Source organism: Pipra filicauda, unplaced genomic scaffold (assembly GCF_003945595.2).
Source record: "Pipra filicauda isolate LSUMZ 115617 unplaced genomic scaffold, ASM394559v2 scaffold3_size10097308_pilon, whole genome shotgun sequence".
Taxonomy (NCBI): domain Eukaryota; kingdom Metazoa; phylum Chordata; class Aves; order Passeriformes; family Pipridae; genus Pipra; species Pipra filicauda.
In genome coordinates this window covers 9,662,086-9,689,732 of record NW_024104532.1, presented here as the reverse complement: position 1 = coordinate 9,689,732, position 27,647 = coordinate 9,662,086, and the positions used below count along the sequence as shown (strand labels likewise).

The 27,647-nt window shown below is 49.2% G+C and overlaps 1 protein-coding gene across 4 annotated transcripts in view; it reads left to right on the top strand.

Annotated features, from left to right (window-relative positions):
• The window catches only part of NRG2 (neuregulin 2), a 159,339-nt gene that overhangs the window by 98,607 nt on the left and 33,085 nt on the right, over positions 1-27,647 (top strand). For all 4 annotated transcript variants that reach the window (XM_039385206.1, XM_039385205.1, XM_039385204.1 and 1 more), the window contains exons 2-3: positions 2,714-2,885; positions 14,943-15,061. In XM_039385206.1, coding sequence (XP_039241140.1) covers positions 2,714-2,885; positions 14,943-15,061 — 291 coding nt within the window. The remainder of the gene's footprint in view (positions 1-2,713; positions 2,886-14,942; positions 15,062-27,647) is intronic.

Sequence of the window (27,647 nt, the reverse complement as noted above, 5' to 3'; positions counted from 1 at the left end):
CAAAAGGTGCAAGAGGTGCAGAGATTTGGGTGAGATGTGCTTCATGTTAGTGGGGAGGAACTGGGGAATGGAGATCTTGGAAGATTTCTTGCCTGTCCTTGGTGGTCTCCTTACACAGTCTCCAGGTTTCTGGGATTTACCCTGTTCTTGCTAGCATTTTGGGGGAGAGGGGCAGGGTTGCACACCTTTCTCTCAGGAGAAAGGTGCTTCATAATTCTGCAGACCACAAGGCTGGAAATAATACGAAGCAGATACACCCCTGCCAAGGTCAGAACCTTCCCAGTATTTAAGGCATATGGATACTGTTGGCATGGGACAGGGTGACCTCGGGGTGCAATAGGAGCAAACTGACACACACAATCAGACAGAATAAATATTTGATAGAGTCTATTTCTCTCTGCCCCAAAATAACCCCTATAAAAGCAAGGTCCTGTTTACCTTCCTGGCTCTCCATGCACAGTGTTCTGAGAAGAGACAAGCTCTCCTCTCCATTCCCTGCCTTCCCACTCTTCTGGGCATCCCATTTCCAGGCAAGGATCAAGGATATGGGCTTCACAAAACCCATGACACCTTGGGTTTTCACTGAATTCCTGAGACTTGGGGAAAGATTGAGATGGCTTTTGGTCAGAAGCCTCCCTGTGCCAAGGCACGGTGACCTGGGAAGCAGTGCCAGATATCAGTGTGCAGCCTGCAGTGATTGCCTGCAGCTGACCAGGTGCTTTTTGTACTGTCCCTGTCCCATCAGAATCATGGAATGGTTTGGGTTGGATCAACCTTAAAAAACCTTAAAGCTTATCTCGTTCCACCCCCTGCCATGGGCAGGGACACCTTCCACCAGCCCAGGTTGCTCCAAGCCCCGTCCAACCTGGCCTTCCAGGGATGGGGCAAGCACAACTTCTCTGAGCAGCCTGTGTCAGGACCTCCCCACCCTCACAGGGAAGAATTTATTCTTAAAATCTAATCTAAGTCTACCCTCCTGCAGCTTAAAGTCACTGTCCTTCATCCGACCAAGTCCACCCCCCCCGTCCCCATCCTGCTGCCTGTGGGACAGGTTTCTGGGGAGCCTGTAGAGGGGCTTGGGCATGCAAAAATAGCAGTTGGGAAGAATATTTGGTGGGGGTTATTGTTCCATTTATTTACTGTTTTTTTCCTTGGTGTGCTAAACATCCTTTGCACTCCTGGATCTTCAGTTTGCTCCTTTGCTGTGGCACCACTGGGGCTGCAGTGGAAGGTCTGATGTGCTTGGGACTGGACCTGCTGCGTTACCCACCCAGGGCTCTGGGTTTGCCTTTCAGTCACTGTGAGCTTTGCTCAGCTAATTCCTGTTACCCCAAATTGTTCCATTTCTATCTGTGTTTGTACCTTTCTGATTAAGGACAATTTGGCTTCTCCTTCCTGGGAGGAGCATGAGAGTCTTCAGAACTTCCTACCACAGGAGCCTGATGATCACTGTGCTTTTTATCTTTTATAAGATCCCTTTTGGTGAAAACAGTCTTTAAATAACACCAATCTATGAAAACTTAGCTTGGCTTGAAGAACAAGACATACAGAGATCTGTAAAATAGTGCTTGCTCTAATAAACCCATCCAGTTCCTCCACCTTTGAGTGCTCTGCCATATCACAAGATCAGAATGCACGAGGCAATTAGAAGGTGGTTTGTGCATGTTAGACAGAGGAAATGCTCCATTTGTAACTCATCTTAGACAAGGAAACCATCGGTACCCATACTCTTAAGGCAAAACCAGCAAGCTGCTGGGTTTTTTTTAAGGTTAATGCTGAGAATGAAAAAGGGAGCTAGAAGAGTGCAGAGCCGTCAGTTGAAAGAAAAATTGCAAGCCTGCTAATCCTTTCTTGTCAGGTTTGATATAAAGCCTGGCAGAGATTGATAAGAAGTGTCTCCCTCTCTGTCTGATGTTCCAGGTGCATGGCAAAAATCACCTCTCTGAAACACCCACATACAGAGCCAGGCTCCAGGCTGGAAAGGCTGCTGGCCAACCTGACACTGCTGGCCTAAGACAATTTTATACGCCTATATTCTTTCACTTTTCTGCTTGCAGCCTGAAGAATGGTTGTCCTTCCCCTTCTCATCCTTTATACATGCAGGTTTTTATTGCAGCCCCTCTCAGTGCTGCTGGCCCTGCCCTGCTCAATGACCATAGGTCTTCTCAGCAGGCACGGAGCATCCCTGACACATTGCTGGGGAACAGGGGACTTCTCCCTGTGACCTGCCTCTGCTCCTTCTGCAACAAAACATTCTGGCTGGGGCTGGTGAGGCTGTGGGATTGGCAGCATGCCCATGGAAGCCGCAGGGGTCACGTAGGTGTTGGCAATCAGCAGCAGCAATGGCAGGGAACAGGGGAAAACAGTCTCTGAAGAGCTTGGTGGGAGAGCCTGGAGCGCCCAGCAGACCCTTGTGCTGGCAGGAGACCCGGGGGTCCTGCCTGTGTGGGTAGGGGCAGCTATGGAGCCATCAGGGCTGGTCATGTGGAGCCCCCAGAGCCAGGGGCTCCCTCTGTTCCCCACATGGACATTTCTGCCTCCCTGCTCCTTCCCTGACCGTGCTGGTTCCCCCTGGGCAGCCCCTCTCCCTCATCATGCAGCAGTGGGGGCAGAAGGTGCTTTTCCCAGGGCAGGGGGCTCGGTGGGCTCCCGCTGTGTGTGTGCAGCCTCTGGAAGAGGCAGGTCTTACAGTGTCTCGTTTCTCTTCTTGCAGCTGTTGCCCCCAAACTGAAGAAACTGAAAAGCCCGAACGTTCACGTGGGTGAGAAGATTTCCCTGAAATGTGAGGCGGCTGCCGGCAACCCTCAGCCATCCTACAAATGGTTTAAAGATGGCAAAGAGCTGAAGAAGAGCAAAGACATCCGGATCAAGTATGGGAATGGGAAGTAAGTATGACATGGGGCTGCTCTGCCTCTGCTCACTGAGTGTCTGGGTCCAGGGACTGTCTGGCTGGAGGTGCTGCTGCTCTCCCCAGGTCACTGCTGAGCAGCACTGAGGGGCTTCCTCAGAGCCACAGGCCTGTGCTCAGCACATTTACCATGCCTGGGAGAGCGAGCAAGGTTCCCAGTGTCCCCAGAGAGTAGTGGAGAGAGGAGCAGGGCAAGAGTGTCATCTGAGGCAGGTGCCCAGCGACCTGGGGAGACAAGGCTTTCCCTGCCAGCTGTAGGCTGGTTGGAGGCAGCTCAGCTTACCTGGGGGGGGGGGTGGGGTTGGATGCAGAAGTTATCCAAACTCAGCTGTTGCCTCACCACCCACCCACAGGCCTGTGGGAGGAATTGGTTTGTTCTCTTCTGAATTTAGGTGGACGCAGGAACATCTAAGGCAACTGCAAGGATCACAGAATCACAGAATTGTCAGGGATGGAAGGGTCCTCTGGAGATCATCCAGTCCAAAACCCCTGCCAAGGCAGGGTCACCTGGAGCAGGTTACACAGGAATGTGTCCGGGTAGGTTTGGAATGTATCCAGAGAGGGAGACTCCGTGACCTCCCTGGGCAGCTGTTCCAATGCTCTGCCACCCTCAGCGTGAAGAAGTTCTTCCTCATGTTGAGATGGAACTTCTTGTGTTTTAACTAATGGCCATTCCTCCTTGTCCAGTTGCTGGGCACCACTAAAAAGAGTCCAGCACCATCCTCTTGACACCCTCTGGAGATACTTGTACGGACTGATGAGATCCCCTCTCAGTCTTCTCTTCTCTGGACTAACCAGGGCTGAGATGCAAGAGTATATCATGATAGTGTCTGACCACAGTCACCAGTGGAGACCTCATTGCATGCAAATCCCTGGACTGCTGCATCCAGGGAAAGCTCCATCAAGGCTGCTCCAAACTCCCCGTGCAACAAAGATCTTGGGTGACTGCTAGGGTCACTCTCAGGACCACCTCATTCAAGCTGAGGGGTTCTCACTGGGAATTGATATAAATGGATCCATGTTGATATTTTTCAAGGGCAAATATTTACACATGATGTATCTTAAATTCATCCCATGATCATCACTACGGTTACATTCATATATCCTGACCTAGGCAGCAGCAGTCAGCTTGCAACTGGCTGACCCCTTGGAAAACCTGAAACTAATTCTTTGCTAACATATGTTATACCTGAGTGTGCAAAGAGTAACTTATTACTGACTTGATAGAGTAGCAATTTTTAAAATTAAAAGCCACTAAAAAATCAGTTAGAAAAATCAGTCAGTGCTCGACTGGGATGTTGTCAGTTATTCTAATTTAATTTCAGTCCTGTTGGGTTTGATTTCAGAGTCACACCCAAGATGGTTGAGCTCCTTCAAAATAACTCCAGGATTTGTTTTGGGATGAGGCAGAGGTGATCAGTGCTGGAAGCACCAGCAGATCCAGGATGACTGGATGCTGTCTGCTCAGGAAGGGATGTCTGGGCTTGCAGGCAGTAGAGCTGTGCCTGCCTCTCTCCTCTGCTGCCCTCAGTGTTTTTGTGGCCCTTGTCAGCCTCATGGCCTTGCTTGTTTACTGATGGGCTCTGGAGCTGGGATGCCCTGGAGAAATGTCTGCACCACCCTCTGTATCCCGGCGTGGGAAGCCCGTCCATCCCATGGACACTGCACCCCTGCAGGCAGGCAGGGGTGTTGGGGAGCTATGTCCCTCAGAGCTAGAGAGCAACCAGCCCCTCACCAAACACCCAGCAAAACTCCCTGGGGTGGGATCCTCCCACAGCATCTCCCTGCTGTGTTCCCACATATCACAGTCCTTCCTTGCCTCCTGGCACCCCGTGTCTGGCACAAAGCAGGGACAGGAGGGCATCCCACCCACAGTGGTGCAGGGGGGACACGCACTCCCTGGGCCAGGGACAGAAACATATGGAAGAAGGTTGATCCTCTTTCCTCAGGACACTGCTGTCAAGTCATAATTTTGCATTTACCAGTTTCTATGGCAACACTTTGGCTCTCAGCCTTCCCGTGACAGGCCAAAGATGTGTGTGTGTGCTGGAAGGGCTTCCTGCTGGCAAAACAAGCCAAGGATAAACATTTTAAGGAAAGCCTCCTGCAGTGCCTGAGACTCCATCAGCAGCAAAGGTGTGAGCCCAAAGCATCCCTAGAATCACTTCCCATTCCAACTTTCTACTCCCTGCTGCCATTAAAATGTGCTACTGAGTGGAGAGTTCACCTGTCTTGTGCTGGGACCAGGCTATGGAAACTGGGCTCAAGCAGCTGTTGGGCAGGGACAAGAGGAAATGGCCTCAAGTTGTGCCAAGGGAGGGGAAGGCTAGGCTGGATATTAAGGAAAATTTCTTCACTGAAATGGTGACCAGGAATTGGAACAGGCTGCCCAGGGAAGTTTTGGAATCACCATCCCTGGAAATATTCAGAAGATGTGTAGATGTGGCACTTGGGGACATGGGTTAGTGGTGGCCTTGGCAGTGCTGGGTTAATGGTTGGACTAGATGATCTCAGGGGTCTTTTCCACCTTTAATGATTCTGTGATTCTGTGGGACAGCTCTGAGATGACAACCCCCTGTTAAGCATTTGACCCTTGTCAAGCAGTCAGCAGGGCAGGAACACTTCTCCAAAGCAGGTCTGTGCCCACCTGTGGGCTGGCATTCCCACCTTTCTCCCCTCCACTGGGTTTGCTGGGTCTCAGTACTGAAAATCCCTCCAGGCAGAGTGTCCACTGGCATTGGACCTGCATTATTCCAGTCTTGTCTGCATGGAATAAACATTAAAAATTGCTCAGTGCAGGCTGAGGGTCCAGGAACCTTTGTGGCTTTGATGTCTTCATTATGTAGCTGGTGGGGCCAAGTTTAATAGAGGGACACGGGATATGGGTGTAAATCTTTACTTTCAGCATGTTAGGAGAGGACTCCAGGGAAGGATAAGCATCCTAAACTGTAAAGCTCTGAAAGGAAATCTTACCCTCTGATGATTAATTCAAGAATGATGGGGTTTATACATCTGTCTCCACTTAATGGCTAACACTGGTCTCCAGATAATCCTCTGTGCTTCCTTTCAGTTCAGAGTAGAGTGGGGGTCTCAGAGGGTCAGAAATGGGGCACTGGGGAGGGACCTTCACAGAGAAGGGACACAAGGTAAAAAGCTTCTCAGACTATGCAGGACCTGGCCAGATGCACAGGAACATTTCTTTAAAAGTGTGATCCAAAGACCTGATGGAGTTTTCTGCCGGAGCCAGGGAAAAGGAGCCCTCCAGGATGTGGAGGTGTTGTCCATGGTGTTTCCCTTGGCCCTGTGAGTCCCTGGCAGAGCTGGGCACAGCTCTGCATTGGAATCTGTCTGCAACTCTGTGACCCTCAGCATGCAGAGGCATGGGATGGGAGATATGAAGAGCATGGTTGCCCTCTGTGACTCATTCCTGGCTTTCCTCCCCCTGTGTGTTTAAAGAGCCTGGAGGTCTCTGGAAGGCGTAATTGAAGCCCTTTTATTTTATGATCAGGTTTTCATCTGATCCCTAGAATAGGAGATCTCTTTAAAAATAAGGGATGTATGTGTTGTAAGGAGGAGAGGAGCATTTGACTGCATGTCAGCTCTTCACCTTTTCCATCAATCATCTTCCCTCCTGTTTTTAAACTTACCAGCAAAGCCTCTGGTGCCATCAGGCAAAGGAGTCAGGTTTTTTTTTCAATGGATATTTGCTGGAGGGAGGGGAACAATTCTGATTCCTCCTTTCTGAACTACATGTTCCATCTGTAATTAGCGTGACAGGCTGGGGCAAGCCTGGCTTGCACGAAGGAGAAACTTCTCTTTAAGGTGGAAGAAATTATTGGCCGGAATTTTATCTCCATCTCAATTTGAATAAAACACGGTTGATGGGGAACCTAGAGCAATTACCCAGAAAGAATTGCCTGTGGCAGTGGAAGCACAGCCTAGCGAGTGGCTCTCTCTCTGAGCTGCCAAAGTGATGCCATTTTCAGCTGAGTGTGGCTGTGATCTGACTGATGCCTCTGGCTCCTGTGAGGTTTAGTTGGGTTTTGACTCCCTGACTATCCTGGCAAACAGTCAAATGCCAGCTGTGAAGAAAGCCAAGGGAGTTTCTGTTTGTGGAGGTGTGGAGAACCTTCCCCACTTGAAGTCATGCTGAGGGCTCAGCCTGGGACATGTAGATCCTCAGCTGGAGTCCAGTAGCCTGATAGTCCCCGAGCTGTGGCTGTCCTTACAGCCCCTTCTCTTTGTGTGCTCTTTTACCAAGGGAGATGAAGCAGGCGTATCATTAGGTTGGAGAGGGTTGGCAGTTCAGTTTGGGACAGGCTGACCATATGACATCCCTTGGGAGTAGTGTCCTACTTTCAGTATCACCAGGAATCCCTATTGTTAGCCTGTAAGTGGAGCCAAGGGATACCCTCCTCTCCTGATTCTGTACAGTAGTCCCTCAGGCGATACCAGTTGGAGCAGATTCATTGCTGGGGTCTTCCTTGCAGGGCTCCCAGTTGTAGATTATTCCCCACCCACAATGAATGGGGCTGTGGTCTTCCCTGTACAGCTCACTGCACTGGAATGAAGGCAAAAAAAAATAATAATGCCAAAGCAGCAGGGGAAAGAGAGTGCCAATAAAGATAAATGATTTCCTAATTAAGCCTGGAGACAAGGAGGGGCAAAGAGGACTGTTGAAGCCTTGTGGGAGCCAGAGTGAACCCAAGCAGGCTATACCACCACTCTGGCAGGGGTCTTCGGGCTGACATTTTTAAACAAAGGAAAAAGCTCATTTGACAATGGATCTTGCAAGAGCAATTCCAGATGCCTTGAAGCAAAGACTCTTCTCAAGCACCGGTGTTGTTACGATCACCAGGGGAGCTGCTGCCTTGCTAACTCTCACGATGTCATTATGAGTCTCCGATATTTGGGATTTGGTTTTAGCTGCTGAAGGCACTTTATTGGAGGGGGGTGTGAAGGAGAGAATCTCCTTTGTTTGTCTGTTTGTTGTTTTAGAGGAGATGATGGACATCATCTTGGCCAATGCACCTGGGACCGAACCAGGGAATTTGAGAACTGAAAGGAGAAGCAGTTGGGCCTTGAGCTTGAACAATCCACAAACCCAGCAAATTGGGGCTGCTGAGAGAGTCAGGGAATGGACATTTAATCAAACTTGACTGAGTTACAGTTGCTAACAAGTTATGGTCAGAGGCTGGGCTGCTTCAGCTGATGGTGTGTGCAAACATAGAGGTGGAAGGAGCTCTATTTGCCTGAAATTTTGTGTGGTTTTCACAGTGATGTTGGTTGCTTTAAAAAAAAAAACCACAACCTCTCCCTATAGACCTTCGCCCACTGTGGTTGCAAAATGTCACAGATTAGGCTGAGGGCCTCATTGAGACAGGAGCTGAAATCCCATTCACTCCTTTAAGTTAAAATGCTTTGCCTTAGGGATGAGGGCTGAGGCTGCTGGCAGTTCATCTGGGGCAGCACATCATGTACCTGCAGCCATGAATTATCCAGGTTCCCCTTGCACTTCATGGATCAGACACTGGTGAGGATCTGTCACATGTACCAGCTGCAGAAAAATGACTTGGGGAGAAAAGAATGACATGTATCCAATAGGCTCCAAACTCAGAAAGGAGACCCAAAAGTGTAACTAAATCTCTTGCACACCCCGTGTACCACCACAGTGATGGTTCACAGAGGTTTTGGAGGGGTAGTTTCCTGACCATGTGAAGGTGCCACCCCTTTCCCATGATCTTTATTTCACAAAATACTCTCTCCTGATCTATTTGCAACCTGCTTGTCTCCATTCCTGGGCTCTGCCCAGGGCTATCCCCTAGGCAGCTGCTTTTAGTAGGGCACCTCCCTCTCCTTCTCCCTTGATTCTTTATAATTAATATGCTTTGCTTTAAAGGTCCTCTCAGGCCTTTCTCCCCCTCTTCTGGCAATCCCTGAAGTTTTGGTGCTGCCTCTGATCTGCCCAGCACATCAGCCTCTGTCTGTGATATGATTCCAAAGCAGGACCTCTGTGCCTTCTCCTCAGCAGCGCTGACCCTCTCTTCCCTCCCCACCACAGAACCAGCTCGTGGGTTGGTTCCTGAGACAGTGAGACCTGGGCACCCTGTGGGGGTCTTGTCTCTGTATTGAGGTCATACACTTTTTGGGATAGCGAGGTATTTGTTCCACATTTGATGCTGGGAAGTCCCTGGCTCTTGGGAAGCTGTTAGAGCCTTCCTGTGTGAGATCACAGGAAGCAGGGAAAGAACCTGCTCTGAGGTGGCCTCAGAGTACTGCTCCAGGGTCTACATTTTCTCTAAGGAATTGAAATCCTGGCATTGGGCTTGGAGGAAACATTTGTGGGATGGATCAATTACCTTGAATTCCAGGAGAAAGTAATACATGTGACCCTGCACTGACATCATGTCTCTGCCTCAACCTGAACCCAAACCTCCACTTTTATGCATTTTATTGATGTCATTCCCTGGCATGTGCCACAACCTGGCCTGACACAGAGAGCAGCAGCACACAGAGGTTTGTCTTTCCACAGAACAGCCACCAAGTCCACTCCAGGGACTGGTGTGGTTGTGTGTCACTGCCTCTGCTGCCCTACACCTCTTCCCGCTGCCGAAATACCCGAGGCTGCATTTGAGGCTGGAGGGGGGTTGCACAAGTGACCCTGCTCTTTGGAGTGTACTTATCGATCTTTTCCCCTTGTGTTGACACTGCCCAACCCAGAAGTGACTCCAGCTCTGAGACCAGTGTCAGTGTCAGCTCTGCAGAGTGAGGACTGGTCGAGTCTTCCTCTTAAAATCAGCCTGTCCCAAGCCTGGGCACAGAGAGACCACAGCACTGCTGAGCAGAGAAGGGGCAAATCTGCTTTTCAGGTTAGAACAGCACTTTAATGTCGGGGGACAGGGGTAGGAGAGAGCAGGCAGAGGGGGTCAGGGGATGGTTGGTCCCGTCCTGGGCACCACAAGGACATGCACTGTTCCCCACTGTCCCAGCAGGTCAAACACGGAGCGGGGCAGACGATGGTGTGAGGGGAGGAGGAAGGAGGCCTTTGCCCACTGCAGAAGGGATGATGGCCGAGCTGAAAAGTCCAAACCTTCCCGCCCTTACCCCTTTTATTTGATTGCTTTGCTTGAGGGCATTTTTGTCCCCTTTCCCATCTTTCTGTGGCTAACACTGAGCTGGCCAGATCACGCTCTGGAGCACACAGCAGCCAGTGTAGGACATGAGTTTTTCTCAAGCACTGCAAGCACAGCCATCTTGCCCAGTTCTGCTGTGCTCTGCTGAGAACAGCTGAAAGGCAAGGAAGAGGTCGGGGTGGCTTCCACATGGATGGTTATTCAAGGGAGAGGATGCTCCTGGCTGTTCCTGCCCTGCTGGACAGAGGGGCTTTGCCATGGCCATCCCTGTGCTGTCCGTGCATTGCAGTGATCCCTTCTGCCTTATTTTATCCCACTGAGTGCTGGGGAAAATAAATGTGTTCCCTGAGAGCCCCTGCTCCAGCTGGTGGAGCTGCCCAGTGTTTGATGGCTGCTGGACAGAACCTGGATATTCTGAATCTTCTTGCCAATCATTAATCTGCTCTCCCAGGGCAAAAGCAGCGCGGTGCAGAGTGCCAGGACAGCACGTAGGCACCAATTAAATCTCTGGCAGGATGTAATCAGTGCATGTTACAGCCATTGCTGGCCTTCCTGCTCTAGGCAATTCCAGTGTGCCTCCTGCCACTGGCTCTCCGAGCAAACAGAGGGGAATGGAGTTAATGGGTAACCATGGCAGTGCAGCCAGTGTGTCCTTTGCAAGGGTCATGTTTGGGAATTTCCTTTTCCTAGGGTTTCAGGTGTGTTTACTATGTGCAGTGCTCTTCATTGACAATTTTGGGGCTCCATGTGGTGTAGCATCCAAATTCTCTTCATCAGCTGATTCCTTGACTTCTTCATTACTCATGTGGTAGCTACCCTATTTTTAGAAGACTAATAAAACACTACAGCAGTAGTAATGCTAGAGTTATTCTTGTCCAGAGCGATGCAGAAGCGGCTGAACTCTCACAGGGAACACGGAGTCCTCAGTGTAGGTGTCTCGGAGGCAGCTCATGGCAGCTGCTCTCCTGCTCCCACGCTCTGACATGAATGGCTTTGCAAGCAGATGACCTGGGAAAACGGCCCCATTTCCACTTGGCAGTAGGTAAGAGGAGAAAAATGATTCAAGCTTGACCAAAGTGCTGGTGGGAACACGACTGCTGTCATGAGAAGTTCCTCCTTGGCTGAGATGCAAGGCCTGTTTCTTCTCCTCTGACTTCACTGGAGGCCTCAGGGTCCAAGCTCACATTTAGATGTCTAACTCTGAGATGTCTAAATTACAGCCAGTGAAGCCACCCTTCTCAGCCAGAATTTGCCAGGATCTCTGTGTAGGTCCTGGCCAAGGGCTGATCTCCCTGTTTCCCATTGTAGTCTGGAGATTGGCACCACAGAGGGTGATTTACTCATCCCTCCAAACTGCCCTCTGGGGGACTCTTTTCTCTTGGTCAGAAAGGTATTTTGGGGGATCTTCTTTTGGCCAGGCTGAAGGTCTCCTTGTGAATCCTATCCCTCAGTGCTTGCAGACAGCATATTCCCCATGGCTTATCCCTCCACTGGCACTACAGGAGATAATTAGTGAGTGGCTAAGTCATATGTGCTGAGGGTCAGGAAAGACAATGAGGCAGATTTTCCCCCGGAGTAAAGAGATGTCAACAGAGTTGCACTGCAGTGAAATGATGGGATCTGTCAGTGACCCTGGCCCTTTCACTGAGCAAACAGCCCGGGGCAGTGACTTCCTCCAGAAGAATGGCATCCTCTGGCAGCCAGGCACCCTTGTGAATGCACATGTAGGGCTCTCCCAGGGACTGCTGTCCCCGGGAGACACGCTGCCCACGAGGCTTCATCCAAAACTCCAGGGCACAGCAGAATTCCTCGGACACTGCTACTTGGTGTTTCTGTAAAATCATCCCTCAACCCGCATGAGGACAAAGTACCTGCCCTTGGGGGCAGCAGGAGGAAGAACATGACCTTGAGAAACTGATTTCCAAAGGAGTTTTGAGATGCTTCAGTAGCACTTGGAGATGGTAAAATAGAACAGAGACAGACTGGTCACCTTTGGCACACACAGATCAAGCAAGGACTAGTCTGTTTGACATCCTTCAGCTCAGTTCTTCTTCAGGCCTTATCCATGTTAATTAAAAGGCCCTTGGCTAATGCTGTGAAGCAAGGTGTCTCTCTGGCTGTTTCAGTGCTTCCCAGAAGAGGAAAATTCTCTTTACAGTGGCTAGGCTCCACATTAAAGCTGATCCATATCTCTACCCTTCATCTCTTTTCCCCCAAGTCTGTTACCTGACATTTATACAGCACAGTGTGAAGACCAAGAGTGACCACGCCACTGGCCTGAGGTATGAACAGCAAGAAAAAGCTCTTGATTTTTCAAGGGGATCTTACAATCCAGGAGAATTTCAACAAACTGTGTTGACAAGTAAAAATAAGCTCTTTTGACAGTACGAGTCTTGTACCTTAAAACAAGCTGCAGTTTAGAGCTGCTATGCTCTAAATGCCAACATCACCCTTTATTCTGCTCACATTCTTCTCCAGGTAAAAGACCAGATGTCTCTCATCCTATTCTTGGTGATGAATCTGTCAAGTGTGGCCCCTTTCATCACCCTTTTGTATCACCAATAACACCTTAATTCATATCTTTGGGACTAAAACCCCTTATCTGTAAGAGATCACATTCCTAGGTGTTATTCTAATGCCGTAGTGGACTTTTCCAGTTGCTACACCTGGTGAAATGTGCTGTGGATTGAGATTGTGATGCAACCAGTTATGAGTAGAACATCTGTCCTCCAGCAGCTGAAGGCAGTGTGGCCATTGATGCTTTCAGCTCTGGCAGAGTCTCAGTGTGCTGGTGTGCCAGGGGGGTATTTTCTATGGACTCTGAGTTAGAGCCTTGCTCTTCCAAGCTGCTTTCAGCACGTGCTGCCTGCATCTCTTCCATGTGTAGCAGCAATAGCTGCAGCCTCTCCTGGGGGGGGGTGTAAAACAAATGATGTGTTCTGGCAAAAGAGGGTTGAGACAGATGGAAGAAAGTAATGGCTGGGCTGGGGACAGTCTTGGGGTTGCATGTTGTAGCACCAGGAGCCATCTCACCCCTTTGATGAGCATTTCCACACCTGCTTCTGCGGAGGGAGTTGGGAGCGTGGCCCTGAGCAGCTCAACAGAGCCCACAGCCATTGTACGTCCCAGGAAGGTGCAGGAACCAACTGCAGCAACAGGCACTGGACACCCTGAAGTGCTTTGCTGTCCCTTGGGTGCTGCTGACTCCTCAGGCAGCACAGCAGGGAGGGCCACAGTGCCCAGGGCTGTCACAGGTTGCTCTGAGAGAACATTCAGAGAAGGGAATGGTGCTGGGAGTCCAGGGAGCTTTCCAGCACCCTGAACCACCTGGCTTCTTTGGGCACCCATGTTGGAATGTGGTGGCCCAAGTAACGGCACGAGTGGATCGGGGAGACCTGCAGTCAGAGGGATTGGAGAGGTCTTTGCATACTGTCAACATTCATTTAGAAACTGCTCCACATGTGGCCCCAGCTCGTGCAGTTGGGCACTTGACCGCATCCTGTAAAACAGGGCAGCGCCTGAGCCCTGGGAGCTCTACCAAGTTGTCTCCAAGTGCTTTTAATTTACTATTATAACTAGTGAGATGTTCCTGCTGTGTCCTTGGGCCGTGCCTCCCAGGAGAACAGCTTGTCGGGGTGTTAAAAAGATGCCAGTGAGCTTCTGTGAAGGGCTTCCTATGGACGATGATGATTTGCACAGCCCAAAGGAAAGTCCTTCTCATGTGACACGTGTAGCATTGCAAGTATGTCCAAGGCTAATGATTATTTTCCACATAAAATGGAATTTTATTTGCCTTCAGCAACATAGGCCACTGGGACCTCTTTCTAAAGCTGGCAGTGCTTCTGAGTCTCTAAATGCAGTGACTGTGTGACACAGACCTGAGGTAAAAGATTGGGGTAAAAGGCAGAAAGAGATGTTGTCATGAGAAGAGCAGGTAGGGTGGGTTTTGATAAGATGGCTAAAATGGAAGGAAATGTAGTAAAACAGAGGGACTCGTGGGAATCCCACTGCGGTCTCATAAGTGGCATTCAGTGTGTGTTGAAGGCTCCTATAGATCTCTGCTAAACTAGGCAACAAAAGGTTTTGCCTGTTAGTCAGAGACATCCCAGGAATGAGTCATAGCCAGTGGGAAAGGCCTTCCCGCAGCGCCGCAGAGCTCTGCCGCAGAGCCGCTCCCTCTGCCACGGAGCAGCAGCAGCACAGGCTCTTAGGTGACACCTAAAATCGTCACACACACCCTCTCCTGCTCTTTCGAGGCACTTCTGGCTGGTAAGATGAGTGTGTGCAGCTCAGCCCCACATATCTGTAGTCCACTGGAGCGGGTGTATTTGGGGCAGACAAAGCACTTGCCCTATTTGTGGGCCTAGATGAAGCTACCAGCTCTGTCCAGGGTGAATCCTGGGGGTTGGATTCGCAGGCTGGAGAGGGATGAGCCCCCCTGGACCTCGTGGGTGTTTGTGTTGAGTGCATGGCACTGCTGGATGAGGTTGGTGAAGCACCGGAGTGCTCGGCATCCCTGCTCAGGAAGGTGCAGAACATGCATGTCCTCTCCACATCTCCATCTAGCAGACAGATCCTGCTGCCCATCAGGAAAGTGGCTTCTCTCCAGTGTGGAAAGCTGGGCTGGGCTGTTGGGACTCTTGGGCTCAACCCCTCACAAGCCTTTCTGTGTGAGTGAGGGCAGGTGTCAGACCAAACCATGCAACACACCGAGAGCGCTGGGTTCAGAGGGAGATGTTCACTCAGGAAATCCTGGGAAGGGGCTTCGTCCAAATCCTGTCCAGGTTTGTGAGGTCAGGCAGGGGTGACCCTCCAGGCAGCATCCCAGGGCCAGGAATGGTTGTCAGTTCATGAGGATGGTCAGCAACCGAGTAAGAAATGTCTGCTGTACTTTTCAACAGAAAGATTTCCAGACTGCAGTTCAACAAGGTGAAGCTGGAGGATGCTGGGGAGTACAGCTGCGAAGCCAAGAACATTTTAGGGAAAGACACCGCAAAAGGCAGCCTGAATGTGAAAAGTGGTAAGTGAAGAAGCCAGCAAATGTCTCGAGCTGTCTGCCATTCCACAGAGAGCGGGAGGTTCTGCACATGGTCTGTCTTGTATTTTGTTTCATGCTTTCAGGATATTGAGTAAAACAATCTTTTGGGAGATAAGAAAAATGCAGCTTAGCATAAATGTTTATCTTTGTTATCTGTCACTGGCAATGTGGTTAATTTACATTTTAAATAAACTTACAGTCTATGTATTTTTTTTTTAAAAGGGGTAAGGAGGAAAGAAAGCTGGTGGGCTTGATGTTTTCATTTTTTAAAGAATTTCTGAGAAGCAAAACTCACCAGAAGACAAGTAATTAGACCATAGCTTTGTGATGAGTGAAGTTGCTTCTGGTTTTCATCCTAGAATGTGTGCTCCATCTCTTAGAGCTCAGCGGATGGAGTCTGAGGTTAGGTGGTTTTATTATTATCTTGGTCATAATAATTATATTGCTTAACACTATGGTTTGGATGCTCCCTCCGGCTCAGAAAGTCCCTACAGTGGCTGCCAGAAGCTGTGAGGGCACAGCTAGGGAGGGGATGACTCTCTTTCCTAAGCTCTTCCTCCTGCCATTCACAACTGGCCACTGTGGCAGCCTTAGCTCTGGGCTCTGGGCTCTGCAGCCTTTGCTGGGACTCAGTTTTTTGTGCTCTCAGTAGCATCAGCCCAGTGTGAGGGAAGGTAGCTTTCTCCTGCTGCTTTCTGGTGGTATTTTCTCCATTAACCTCTGCCTCAGCGGTGTTTGCCATCCTGAACCTTTTGTTCTGTGAAGCTGCAGTACCAGGAAGCCTCCCCTCGGTTATTCTGCCTGTACCATCCCAGTGCTTGCAGGGTCTGGAGGAAGGCCATCCATGCTCAGCCCTCCCTGCCTGAATGTCCCATGTCTGTGAAGTCAGGCCTGCTGTTTTGCTGGGTTTATTTCTGATCGTGATAGGGAATGTGTCCCAAGAAAGCAGCTGGGGCAGTGCTCTCCTCATGCCTGGGCTGTCCCATCACCACATTAACAGGCAGCAACTCTCAGGCTTCCCTGAGGATTCCCTCAACAGGAAGACACGCTGTGTGGCAAGGACCACTCACAGCAGGGATGGGGACACTCCTGAGTTGCCCAGAAATGTGTTGAGACCTGAAAAACAGCAAAAGACACACAAAGTTCTAGCCTCTACCTTTTCCTAGTGGGAGCTGCAGGCTGCAAGTTGCTGCAGATCCAGTGGATTCCGTGCCTGGATTAATCCATTGTCTCAGCTGCTGTGCCAATCTGCCCTTGGCTTGTTGCTCAGCTGCAGATCCAGTGGGTTTCTTGTCTGGATTGATCCATTTTCTCATCTGCCTTGCCAATCTGCCCTTGACTGTCTGCTCAGCTGCATGAACACCTTGCTGCTGTCTGCAACCCCCTGCCAGCACAGCAGGGCCACTTGTAGCCCCCTGCAAAGGTAGCCAAGATGACACTGGAGTCTTTTGCAGCCCTGCCACCCCACTCTGCACTCTTTTTTCCTCTTTCCTCTGGAGCTATCCAGAGTTTGAGCAGCCTTCATCTGTGCCCAGCATGTGCTGTGCTGGAGTTTTCCTCTTCCCTTAGTGCTGGGCTTTCTTGGGATCTCCACAGCTTTCATTGCTTCTGCAAGCTCCCTTCTTCTGTGACACCTTTCAGTAGAAACTCATCAGGGCACCTGAATCCACACATGTGTTTTCTCCTGTCCCTTCTTCCCCAGGCTCCTTAGCACTGATCCTGTTGTGGCTGAGCCTCAGCACAGCGTTCTCTGTGCTAGAACTGTGAAGTTCTAGCAGTTCATAGCAATTAATCAGAGCTGGCCTCCCCTCAAGCCTTCCCCTTCTCCCCAGAAGGTCACTCCAGCTATTACTGTCTCCATGTGTCCTGCTGCTTTATATCCTGCTCCTTTACAGCTGTTCTGTCCCTGGTGCATCAGCCTGTCCCGGGCAGGCTGGCTGGGACTGGTGCTCCGGGACCAGCTGCTGGAAGCACAGTCTCTGACCTGACAGCAGTGGTTTGGGAGGTCCTGTGATGTTGCTGTGATACAGGAGGGTGAATCCAGGACTGGGAAAAAGTCCTGAGCTAACACCACATCTTGTGATACAGACACGCAAGGTTTGAGGACATCTCTGGGTGCCCCTGTAGAGAGGTGGCATTGCAAGAGGTGACCTGAGCTGTCGAGGCTTGAGATGAGTATCATGAGGTGTCCTCAACCCCACGTGCTGTTGCCTTCCAGGGATGCAGAGGCCAGAGATGGGATCTTCTGATCCTGCTGGTGTCCTGGCTGGCAGAGAAGGAGCTCAGACAGGGAACCCTCAGGCCATGGAAGGGAGGTCTGAGGTTCAGCCTCTGCCGCTGGAAGTCTCTCAGCCTGACCAGGCAGGGTTGCCATTGCAAAGTGCTCTTTGCTCTGTTCCAGTATCACTTTACAGTTGATACCAGTTTCAAGAAAGCAGCTTTTCAGCCATGCAGATCTGTTGCAGATCACCAAGCCCACCACATCTTTAGAGAGACAGTGGCTGCAGTGCAGTGACTCCTTGGCACTTAGGAACTGTCCATCAGCCGAGCCCTCACCTCACCTCTCCTCTGCAATTCCAGTATTTCCACAGAACACCCAGATCAGAAATAAATGCTTTTGCATTGAGAAGCTTTGGGACAGTGTTAATTTCTGAGGAAATGTTTCTGGACTCAAACAAAATATACTGTGCTTTGGTGCTATTTGCAGATTTTTATGACTTTGAGGTTGATTAGACACTTTCTTAGGAAAATGTCCCCTTTCCCAGTTCTTTTTATTGAACAGTCTAATGTTTATATCACATGACCATGATGGCACAGGTGAGATGTGACTGTTTCAGACTCTTTTCTTCCACAGAAAATTTTTAGGCACCTCCGTAACTGCCCTCATCCCACTCCCCTTTGCTCAAACACTGCAGGAAAAATCAAACTTGTACCAAAAAATCCTCTGTGCTTTTTAGCTGTTCATGGTGGTCTCACCCCTGTCTCTGACAGGGTTCTGCACCCTCAGCCCAGGCTCCTGCCCATGGCCTTCATCTGCTTCATGTTCCTCATCCTCTTGTTCCAGTATTAGTTTGTGCTGCAGAGTTGCACTTACCTGTGGGATGGAGGCTCTTCAGAGGATCCCACCTTTTCTTAAACTCCTCACTTTTCCCACTACCCTGTCCTGTGATCCCATCTTTGCACTCTCACGGCCATCAGGGCTGAGAAAACCTCCCACACTTTCACTTGTCCCCTGCCAGGTGAACCCTGAGCCATTTCTGCCTCTTTATTGTGACAGAGACCCTCAATGACACAAGACCCTTCAGGGTGAGGGGACAACATGTCCTGTGCCATCTCCCCCTCAGGGACACTCCTTGTCCTGCCTCTGTCACCTCGATCCCTACCTGGGCGTGCCCTAAACCAGCACTAACACCTTGGCAGCCCCCCAGCCTGTGCCCCCCAGCAGCACCTGCCCCTCTCCTCCTCCCCACAGTAGCTAAGCCCACTCTGCCCTGCTCAAAAGAGACATTTTGTTCACTACTTTCTTACCTTAATTTCCCCAGGAACAACGAAAGCACCACAAGTCTTACCAGCCTCAGAAACTAAAATAGTTGTTATGGAAGAAGAGTGTAAGTACCTCTCCCCCCGCTCCCCCCCATACAGCTGCTTTCCCCTAATTTGTTTGTTATTATGAGACATTTTGCATAAATGCTTTATTGCCTCCTGGAACCTTCTTTAATCACTCCTTCTCTCTGATTTTTCCCGAAGCCACTGATCTTTCCCTAGATCTTTCAAAAAATCTGATTTATGTTGCTGGTGTCTATCTCAGAGAGGGAGAGGTTGATAACTATTGCAATGGTAGCTTGAAGAACGTGCTACTTCAAATTGCAACTGAAATTTAAGCATTTCCAGCTCTTTCAGTGCATGGAATTATTGATACTTGCAAGATGTGCTTGTTGCAGCCTTTGATTTAGCAGGGTTTTTTTTATTACTATTTATTTATTGCTTTGTTTTGGGGTTTGAGTTTGGGGTTTTTTTTTTTGAGGATAGGTGATAAAACTAAAGTAGGCTCTAGGAAGCACAAGAAAAGAGATGTGAGTCTTCTAAACATAAGTCATAAGAAAATCACAGAAAATCCATCTGTGCCCTTCTCTCCCATTTTTTCTTGAGTCTCCAGAAAGCAAGAAGAGATCGCCCCAAACTTTTAATTTGATTCAATGTGACTGAAATGCTTTCCACCATTCCCTCCTATTCAGTTGTCCCAAATGCAGTAGGAAATGGGCCCACAGCAATAAAAATCAGAGCACGGACAAGGTGTGGATCTGGGGTCCCAGTGCCTGGATGTTGGCTCAGGTCTTTCTGGTGGAGGCTGTTATGTCTGTGTCAGAGGGTCTCTCCCCAGTGGGGATTCCACCAGGATCCCATCTAAAGCCCCTGGGAAATCAGGACCAGGAGGGTATTCTGAGATCTGTGCTGTGTTTCCATCCCAGCTCCTGATGCCCAGAGCTGGCTGTGCCTCACCGTTGGCAATTCTGCTTTACAGATTTTATGGGGATGTTCCCTACTTGGAACAGCTCAGCCTTTTATGATTTTAAAGGAAATCTGATTGCAGCCACAGCAGGCACTGGCCAGGTATCCTTTAAAAGCTTTTCTGATTAGAAAACTGCACTTAAAATGTGCTCTTGTGTAGTGCTCAGCCTTGCACTGCACTGGAGACACCAAGCTGAGACACAGCATCATTAATGCCGTGATCCTTCCCCAGGATTTTTCCTTTGTTTTCACCAGGAGAGATCCATGCTACTTCTTTGCATCGTATAAGATAAATGCTATTTTCTTAAAAGCCAAATCTCAGAAAGGAAACACGGAAATTTCTCCTTTTGGAAAACTTCTTTCCTCTGGGGGTCCATCATCCCTGGCTGTTTGGCTTTTTCTAATGATGGGAAGAGATGGCAAAGTCTCCAGAGTTAAGGTTGTAATTGACTTTTTCCTTCACGTTCCTTTTTTGTGATCTCTCTCAATTGTTATCTAAAAAGCTCAGAATCCCTCTGATTTTTATGGTGACTGATGATCTGTCATAGAACTGCACGTGTGTACAGCCTGTGGGGAGATAATGGGGAAAGCAGTGGGATATTATGTATTTTCCCCTTGGAGCACTGTCAACGCCTTTCTTACCACCTCAAAGTGTAGCTACTAGAAAATCCTGCCACATTCTGAGTGAGGCCAGACTTCCTCCTCCTGTTCTCCAGTGGCCACAGACCTCTGGACTCTGCTGCATCCTTGGCACAAGGCAGACAGCTCTCAAAGAGCAGCCCAGGTCTCCAAGGTGCTCTGTCTCCATTCTTGGGTAACTTTTTTCCCTGGAAGTGTACTTTTTGTCCAGCTGTTCTGCATCTCTGCACCTTCCCATGACAGGAGGCTGCAGAGTGCAAGGAGGCAGATTGGTACCACTGGTCCTTGGAAACATCTGCATTGTCACGATGAACTGCAGGGGATCTCTTCCCCAGCTGCTGCTCCCCTTGCCTACGCACTGGAGCAGGAGCTCTGGTTCCTTTTGGCAGGGACACTGTTTGGTGTGGGCCTCACAGGTCTCCTGACAGTTTGGAGAAACCCGAGGATCTCATGGAGGTTCTGGTGTAGTGACAACCCTGATACCAGTCTGGATTTGGGACCATAGACAGCACACTTGGGAGACCTGGGATCTGACAGCGCTGCATTTGAGAGCTGTCTGGGATCCACTCTGCCTTGCTTCCTTGTCCAGCCCATGTGGATGTGACCCTATACCCGGGGTGAGTACTGGGACCTGCCAGACAGAGAGCTGGGTTTCCTGAAGCCACCACTACCTGGTATGAGCATGGCATGAGGCATCACTCAGCTTCCTTCAGTGGTGTGTGGATCCCTTCAGATGAAGCAGAGCCACTAGAAGCTGTAAGAAGGTGGGCCATGGAGTGTGATGAGTCCTGGCCTGGTCATAGGGGTGTAGTGTCCAGCTTTGATCCACATGGCCAGGCTGCCCTCTGAGGGCCAGATTCAGAAAGGAAACCTGCTGCCTGGGAAAGTCTTTCCATGATGCTGCACATCATGGTGACACAGTGACACGGTGACACAATCTGACACCTTCCCCTGAGTATTTTTGGTGGAGCATTGTCAGACTAGAGCAGCCCTAGAGCTACTTGAGCACTGAGGTTCAAGGAGTGGTGCCTGCTACTCTTACCAAGAAGTCTCCCCATGGAGCCCAGTAAACAAAGGTAGTTGCAGCAGCCCCATCCATGGTGGAAAAGTGTTAAGGAGGACACGTTGTCTTGTGTGTGTCACGGGCTAAGGTTGTGCAGTTGGGTGGTCACGGTGTCTCAGCTCACACGCAAGAACTTGCAGGGATGTGGTAACTTGATCATGTGCCCTGATGCAGAGAGAAAGGTCCTTTATGCTCATTTCAACATCCAGGGGACTCAAAAGGGTAATGTGATCCTGTCACTGTGCAGCTTGAAGCAGCTAAACGAGGTTCAGGAGTCTGTGGTGATGGACAAGTTTGGTAAAGAGAATAGAAATCAGTGCCCACATTTAGAAGCATTCTGATGGAGGCAAAAGTGGAAGAAGGTTCAGAGCAACCTGTAGAGCATTCTGAGATGTAAGGTTTATGCAGGACAAGGATAGTAAAATGATATCAGAGTTTCATTTTAAAAATTTAAGATAATTTTTGAAATCTCTGAAAAGAGCAGGTAATCCCCTCTGCTTGTTTTCTGCTGTTGAGTTCTCTAGTTTATTCCCTTGAATTCAACAAAGAGGTGAAGTCTTGAGGGTAGGAAGAGAAGATAGGCTGGGTGGAGGAAGCATGGTTTGGATACTGCCAGGGTACCAGAGGATCTGCCAGTGGTTGGCAGATGCTCTAAACTAACATGTGGATCATTGCAGCTGCTCACCTGGACTCTGCTCATGCCCTAGGTTCACTGTCCAGCTGACCTGGTGAGTGGCCTCACTCTACCCTTGGCTGTGGGTGCTCAGCAGCAAAGAGAGGTCTGGGATCACAGGAGGAGGTGGAAGAGGGAGAAAGAGCAGAAGAGGCAGTGCTGAGTTTTTCTGGGAACATGAGGATTGGGGGATATTGTGATTTATCTGAATGAGAGTTGGGCTCTCTGGACTGAGTTTTGGGGCCTTTATTTCAGCTGCTGAGGATCACAAGCCCTCCCTGAACTCCCTGTAAAGATCCCTGTGGGAGGGGTAGGTGAAACAGTTCTTTCTCCAGTGAAGTCTAACTCTCCACACACCAGTTTGGGTCCACAGATTTCGTAGCTGTCATCTTGGCAATGTCATTGGACTAAGTCTGTAGACTGATTCATTTAGATTCACTCAGGTTATCCCTCTCCAGTTTAATACCTTCCCCAATGCTTAGATGGCTGGGTGTTGGAAATGTTTGCCTCACTTTGTCTCTCCCAGGCGAGACAGGGCTGCTGGACTTGCATGAAGGCTCAGTGATGTCTCTGCTGTGATGTGCTGTGTGAGTCACATCTAGTCCAATCAAAGCTTCAGCACACACACCACAGTAACAAGTGCCACATATGGGTCAGCCAACTCCCCAAAACCTTGTCTCAAGTCCAGTCTGTCATGGCCTTTACTGAGTGACCATGTTAGTTGGCTGGTCAGTCTCTGGCCCCTCCAGTCTGAAGGCACTGTGCTCTCCAGAGCCAGCAGTGCTGCAAACATGATGCAAATGGTGCTCTTGGTTTGGAGTTGAAGGGTGTCCAGCCAGCCCAGAGCATGAGCAGAACAGGCAGAAGTCCAGCCATGTGGACAGACCAGTTTTCAATATTAGACTAAAAATAAGTCTTGGCGTGGTCTTTGCTCAGATAATTTAAACCCCAGGACCAGAGGTGTGGTTGTAATTGAGCAGAACCTGCACACACACAGATGTGGGACCTTGAGGTGAGTGTGGTGGAGACCTTGCTGTCAGTCTGCAGAGAGCTGTGAGGTGGCTCCTGCCAGATCCTGGTTGTTGCTTATTTTGCTCACTGTGTATTTTTTAAGTAGCCACACAGCTACTGCTCAAGATGTGGCGTAAAAACAAGCTGTGACTCTGAAGGCAAAGAAGGGCAGGGTGAAGGCTGGGATGGGATCTGATGTCCCTGGAAGCACTGAGGCTGTGAGCCCACGTTCAGAGCAGCAGGCTGTGTACCAGGCTCTGTCTGGCTCCATCGTGTGATCCTGGCATGTTGCTTCACTTCTTGGGCTTCAGCTGCCCCGACTGCGAAGGATTCATGCTGGCATTGGCTCTGCAGAAGGATTTTTAGGTTGCTGAACAAATCCCCTCATTGAAGTATCATGTTGCTGCTATTACAATTGATGATGGGCATTTGGGAAAAGAAAATGCATTCTGGGACCCCTGTGGCAGAGAAAAGCATAGGAAGGGCTCCTTCATAAAGCTGATGAGATCATTCTGGAGGAGCAACTAGAAGCTTTATAATAACACAGGACTTTGTCCCTGCAATAGCTACCTGGCCTGTGGGAACAGGCAGTCCCTGGGCACTCAGAAACCTTTCAACTTGCTCCTCGGTGAAACTCCTGAACAGTGCAGATGGGAAAGGTGGGAAATGCTACCAGTGTTGTTTTGATCAGCAGCATCTGATGCTCCAAGATGAGTGTCCTGAAGCCGTTTGTATTTTGGGATGAACTCCTGACCTGCAGCTATTGGTCTTAATGATCCCCTCAGAAACTGGAAACATGATTCCAGCAAGAGCTATTTCAGTAAAACGTGGGGGTAAATATTTGGTCATTTCCAAATGAATAAACGCACAGGAGCAGAATTTTTATGAACTCCAGAGTCCCCAGTCTGCACAAACCCTTCTGATTTTTGGTACAGAAAGCAGCAGGTAACCTCCAGGCTCTGCTCAGGTTTATTAAGAGAGGAGGTGTCATTTCAGACTTACAGAAATTTACCACAGAGAGAATGGTCAGGATCAACAGCCCCTGCATGTACTAATCAGTGTAAATCATGGGTTTAGTGTGGCTCACACCAGGATTACAGTGCTACAACTAAGGAATAACTTGGCCAGACACCTTCTCATCCATGTCCTTCTGACAAGCAGTTGGGTGAACTCTGTTGAGGGAAACCTCAGCAATTCTGTGTTTTATCAGTAAGTACATGAGGCATATACAGAGCAGGCAATCTGTATACACTCCCCAACCAGCTGAGTTCATCTGTCTAACTGAATGTCTAAATATTGAGAGAATAAAGTGTCTGTACTCTATGAATCCACCAGCCAAAGTTATTTATAAAGAAGAAAAGGAGCAGCGAAATTATCGCTGTCTCCCTGCTCTGCTCGACAGTAGCTGTAGTTCGTGAAAAATTAACTATAATTTATAGTCCAAGCTGCATTAATTAACTCTTTGCAGGGGGAGTATTTCACCAGACTTCTGAGAACAGGCTGGTGAGCTGCCTGTAAAGGTTAAATGACGTGGGTGCCAGGAATTGTGTAAGAATCCCTGCACAATCATTAATGGCCTTTCTGCGTAGATGGGTTGTGTGAAGGGAAGTCCACCTGGCACAGTCCCTGCCCCTGGCTCTCCTCTCTGCTGCCCTGCCATTGATGTCAGTCCCGAATAACTGGGGCGTGTGGTGGAAACCAGACACTCTGAATGACTCCAGAGCTCTGAATCTCTCATGTGTTTGTGCTGCACTGTCCTCACTGGCTGGGGCAGCAACAATAAAACGTGGTTGCAGATTGTTTGCAAACATATCCATCTAGAGGCTGCCCTCTTTCCCCTGTCCTCACCTCCTTACTCCCCTCTTTCCCCTGTCCTCACCTCCACACTCCCTTCTGCTTTGTTCCCCGTCCCAAGACTGATTCCAGCTGGAGATCTGACCTGCTGGTGGTTGAGCTGCTCCAGCCCTTCTTTCACCCTGCAGAAGCTTTCTGGCCAGTTTGTGTGTCTCAGGGGCACCTTGCTTATTCCCACTGGTCAAAAAGAAATGTCACCACTTCCTTTCCATAGCTTTCCTCATGCACAGCTTCTTGTTTCCTACTTTTAATTTGTTTAAGAACCAAGGGAAGCCATTGGTGCGTGATTCATGTTACTGCACAACCCCCTCATCATGTCCCACCTCCTTCATGAGTCCCATTCCACCCAGTTTGCAGCTACCACCCTAACCTGTTCCCTTGCTTATTCAGATCTCCATTTATCCCAGCACTTTTACAACTTTCAAGTCATTTGGGATAGACGGAGTTGTGTTGGAGCCTGAATGAAGCACTTATTCTGCCACACCATGCAAAAGGGGGTAAAATCTGCCTGGTACTATGTGAGCTAAGGTGGAATAGGTTTGTAAAGTAGTTTCTGGATCACCAGGCACTCCTGCCCCGTGTTTGGCACAGAGGTGAATGTACCTGCATGGCTGCAAATAAACTGTGTGAGGTTCACTTGACCAACATCAGTCATCAAACTGCAGGTGACTCAGGATCAGGTTGTCAAGGTATTTCCAGGGCCCCAGACTGATGGGGGAATACAGATAAACATGAAGTAACCTGTGAATCTGGGAATTATCCCGCTAGTGTGATGGAAACCCACTGAAATCTCCCTTGGTCTCATGCTTCGGGGTGCTGGTCTATGATCTGCAGCCACGTGGTGTCACAGAGGGCCACATTTCAAGTTAATAGTTTTCAGTTAATAGTTTCTAAGTGAGACATTTTGCTTGCCTCTGTCCCCCCACCAGAGTTTCTCTCTGAATTGGCAGGTCTCTCCATCCTTGCTCCCAAAATAGTTGCCCTCATGAACGTGCAGTCCCAGCTGCAGCAACATCCCAGAGCAATCAGGCACCTTGGAAGGCTCCAGACTCTGTGCTACCACACAACAGTGAGATTCAAGGGTTATAACACATAGAGACCTGTATTCAGTACATCAAACCTCAACATGAACGTCAGGAATTCCTATGAGTGGAATAAATATCCCATAAATATCGTGTATGCAGTATGGTCTCACCACTTCCAAGGGGAAAAACTGAATCAGAGATGAGCCAAAAAAGATCTTCAGCTGGATCAACCTCTGTCTAAGAAGCTACTAAAGAAATCATTGCTTTCCAGCTAGGAAAGGAGATGCTGCCTGTGCCTGCAAGGCAACTGTAAGGCCACGGGTAACACAGGGGAAACAAGGGGGGATGATGACTATATTTTTCTGGTACAAGAGCCAGAAAAGGGCAGGTTAAAAGGATTAAGAGGAGCTGTGCCTTTGCACACTGTCCATAACACTGGAGCTCTTGTCACAAACATTGTGGGTGCTACAAGATTAGGTTTGTTCAAACGGCAACTAGAGAAATCCAGCAAAGGCCACTGAATGTAATGACACTGTGGATGATTTAGGTTGTCTCTGAGCTGCTCATCTTAGATGGCTCGAAGAAAATTATTATTGCATGCTGATGTTGATCTTCTTCCTCAAACATCATCCCCTGGCCACTGTCAGGGACTAGGCAGGGCTTTGGTTTGACCAGTACTGCTCAATTCACAGTCTAAAATGGACTCATTTCATGATGCTTCTCAGCAGGGAACTGGGCTTGCTGCCTCTCTTTGTGGCCTTTGCTACATCTCTGCTGCTGACAAATGCACCACAGTAATATGAGTCTGTGATTCAGTTCAAAACACTTTGTGCTTCTTTGGGATAAAAGGCAGAACAGGGTTTTTTTGCAGAAAACAGAGATTAAAGGATAATGACATTAGCAAGATGCTTCTAGGAGAGGTGATCAACCATGTATTTTCCAGACAGGCACAGCTCTACTGAGAGCTCTCCTCCTGGAAGAGGAAAGGGAGCCTCATTCGTGCCAGGCTCCTTTTAATTTGTTTAAAAGGAACAAAATTTAGAAGGGACAAAACTGTTTCTATGGCATGAAGATCCCATGCAATCTCTAGCTGGTATGACAACATCACACAACATCTTCCCATGCATCTCTCTTGGGGGACTGGGTACCTTGTTACCTAATGTGTTTTCTATGAGGAGGCTTCTGGGCTCTGTTTTTATTCTCCCTCTCTGCTCCTCCCTTGCTGTGGGAAGCCTTGCTCCAGAATCCTTTCCTGTAGGATTTATGATGCAAGACTTTGCCAGACGGATGGTTTTGCTTTCTACCAAGTGGTATATTTGATGGTTGCAGGGGTGATGGCTCCCTGCAGGCTGTGCTTGTTCTTCATCCATGTGCCTTTCAATTTGCACCAGTGCTTTGGTTCATGGAGTTTCAGTGCTCCCTCATCTGATGGCACACTTGCAGTTTATCAGAGACCCACAGCTCTGCTTTCCCCAGTAGAAATGTGCTACTATCTCATAAAGGTATGAATTATACACCCTCGTCTGTATAATGAATCTGCATTCCCCAAATAAATTTTACAGACTCATAATGGCTTTGGCTTCTAGTTACCATTAATCTTAACTGGAAGGGAGAGCTGAATTTCCTACAGAAGTTTGGGAGTTTTCATATTTGAGGGTTTTTTGCAAGCCCTTCACTGGAGGCTTGGTCATGTCACCCTCTGCAGACACTGCAGTGTGTGCACACTCTGCCCACATTTGGCTCCCAGCTGGCTGGCAGGACGTGCCCTCGGAGGGAGCAGCTCTCTGCTGTCCC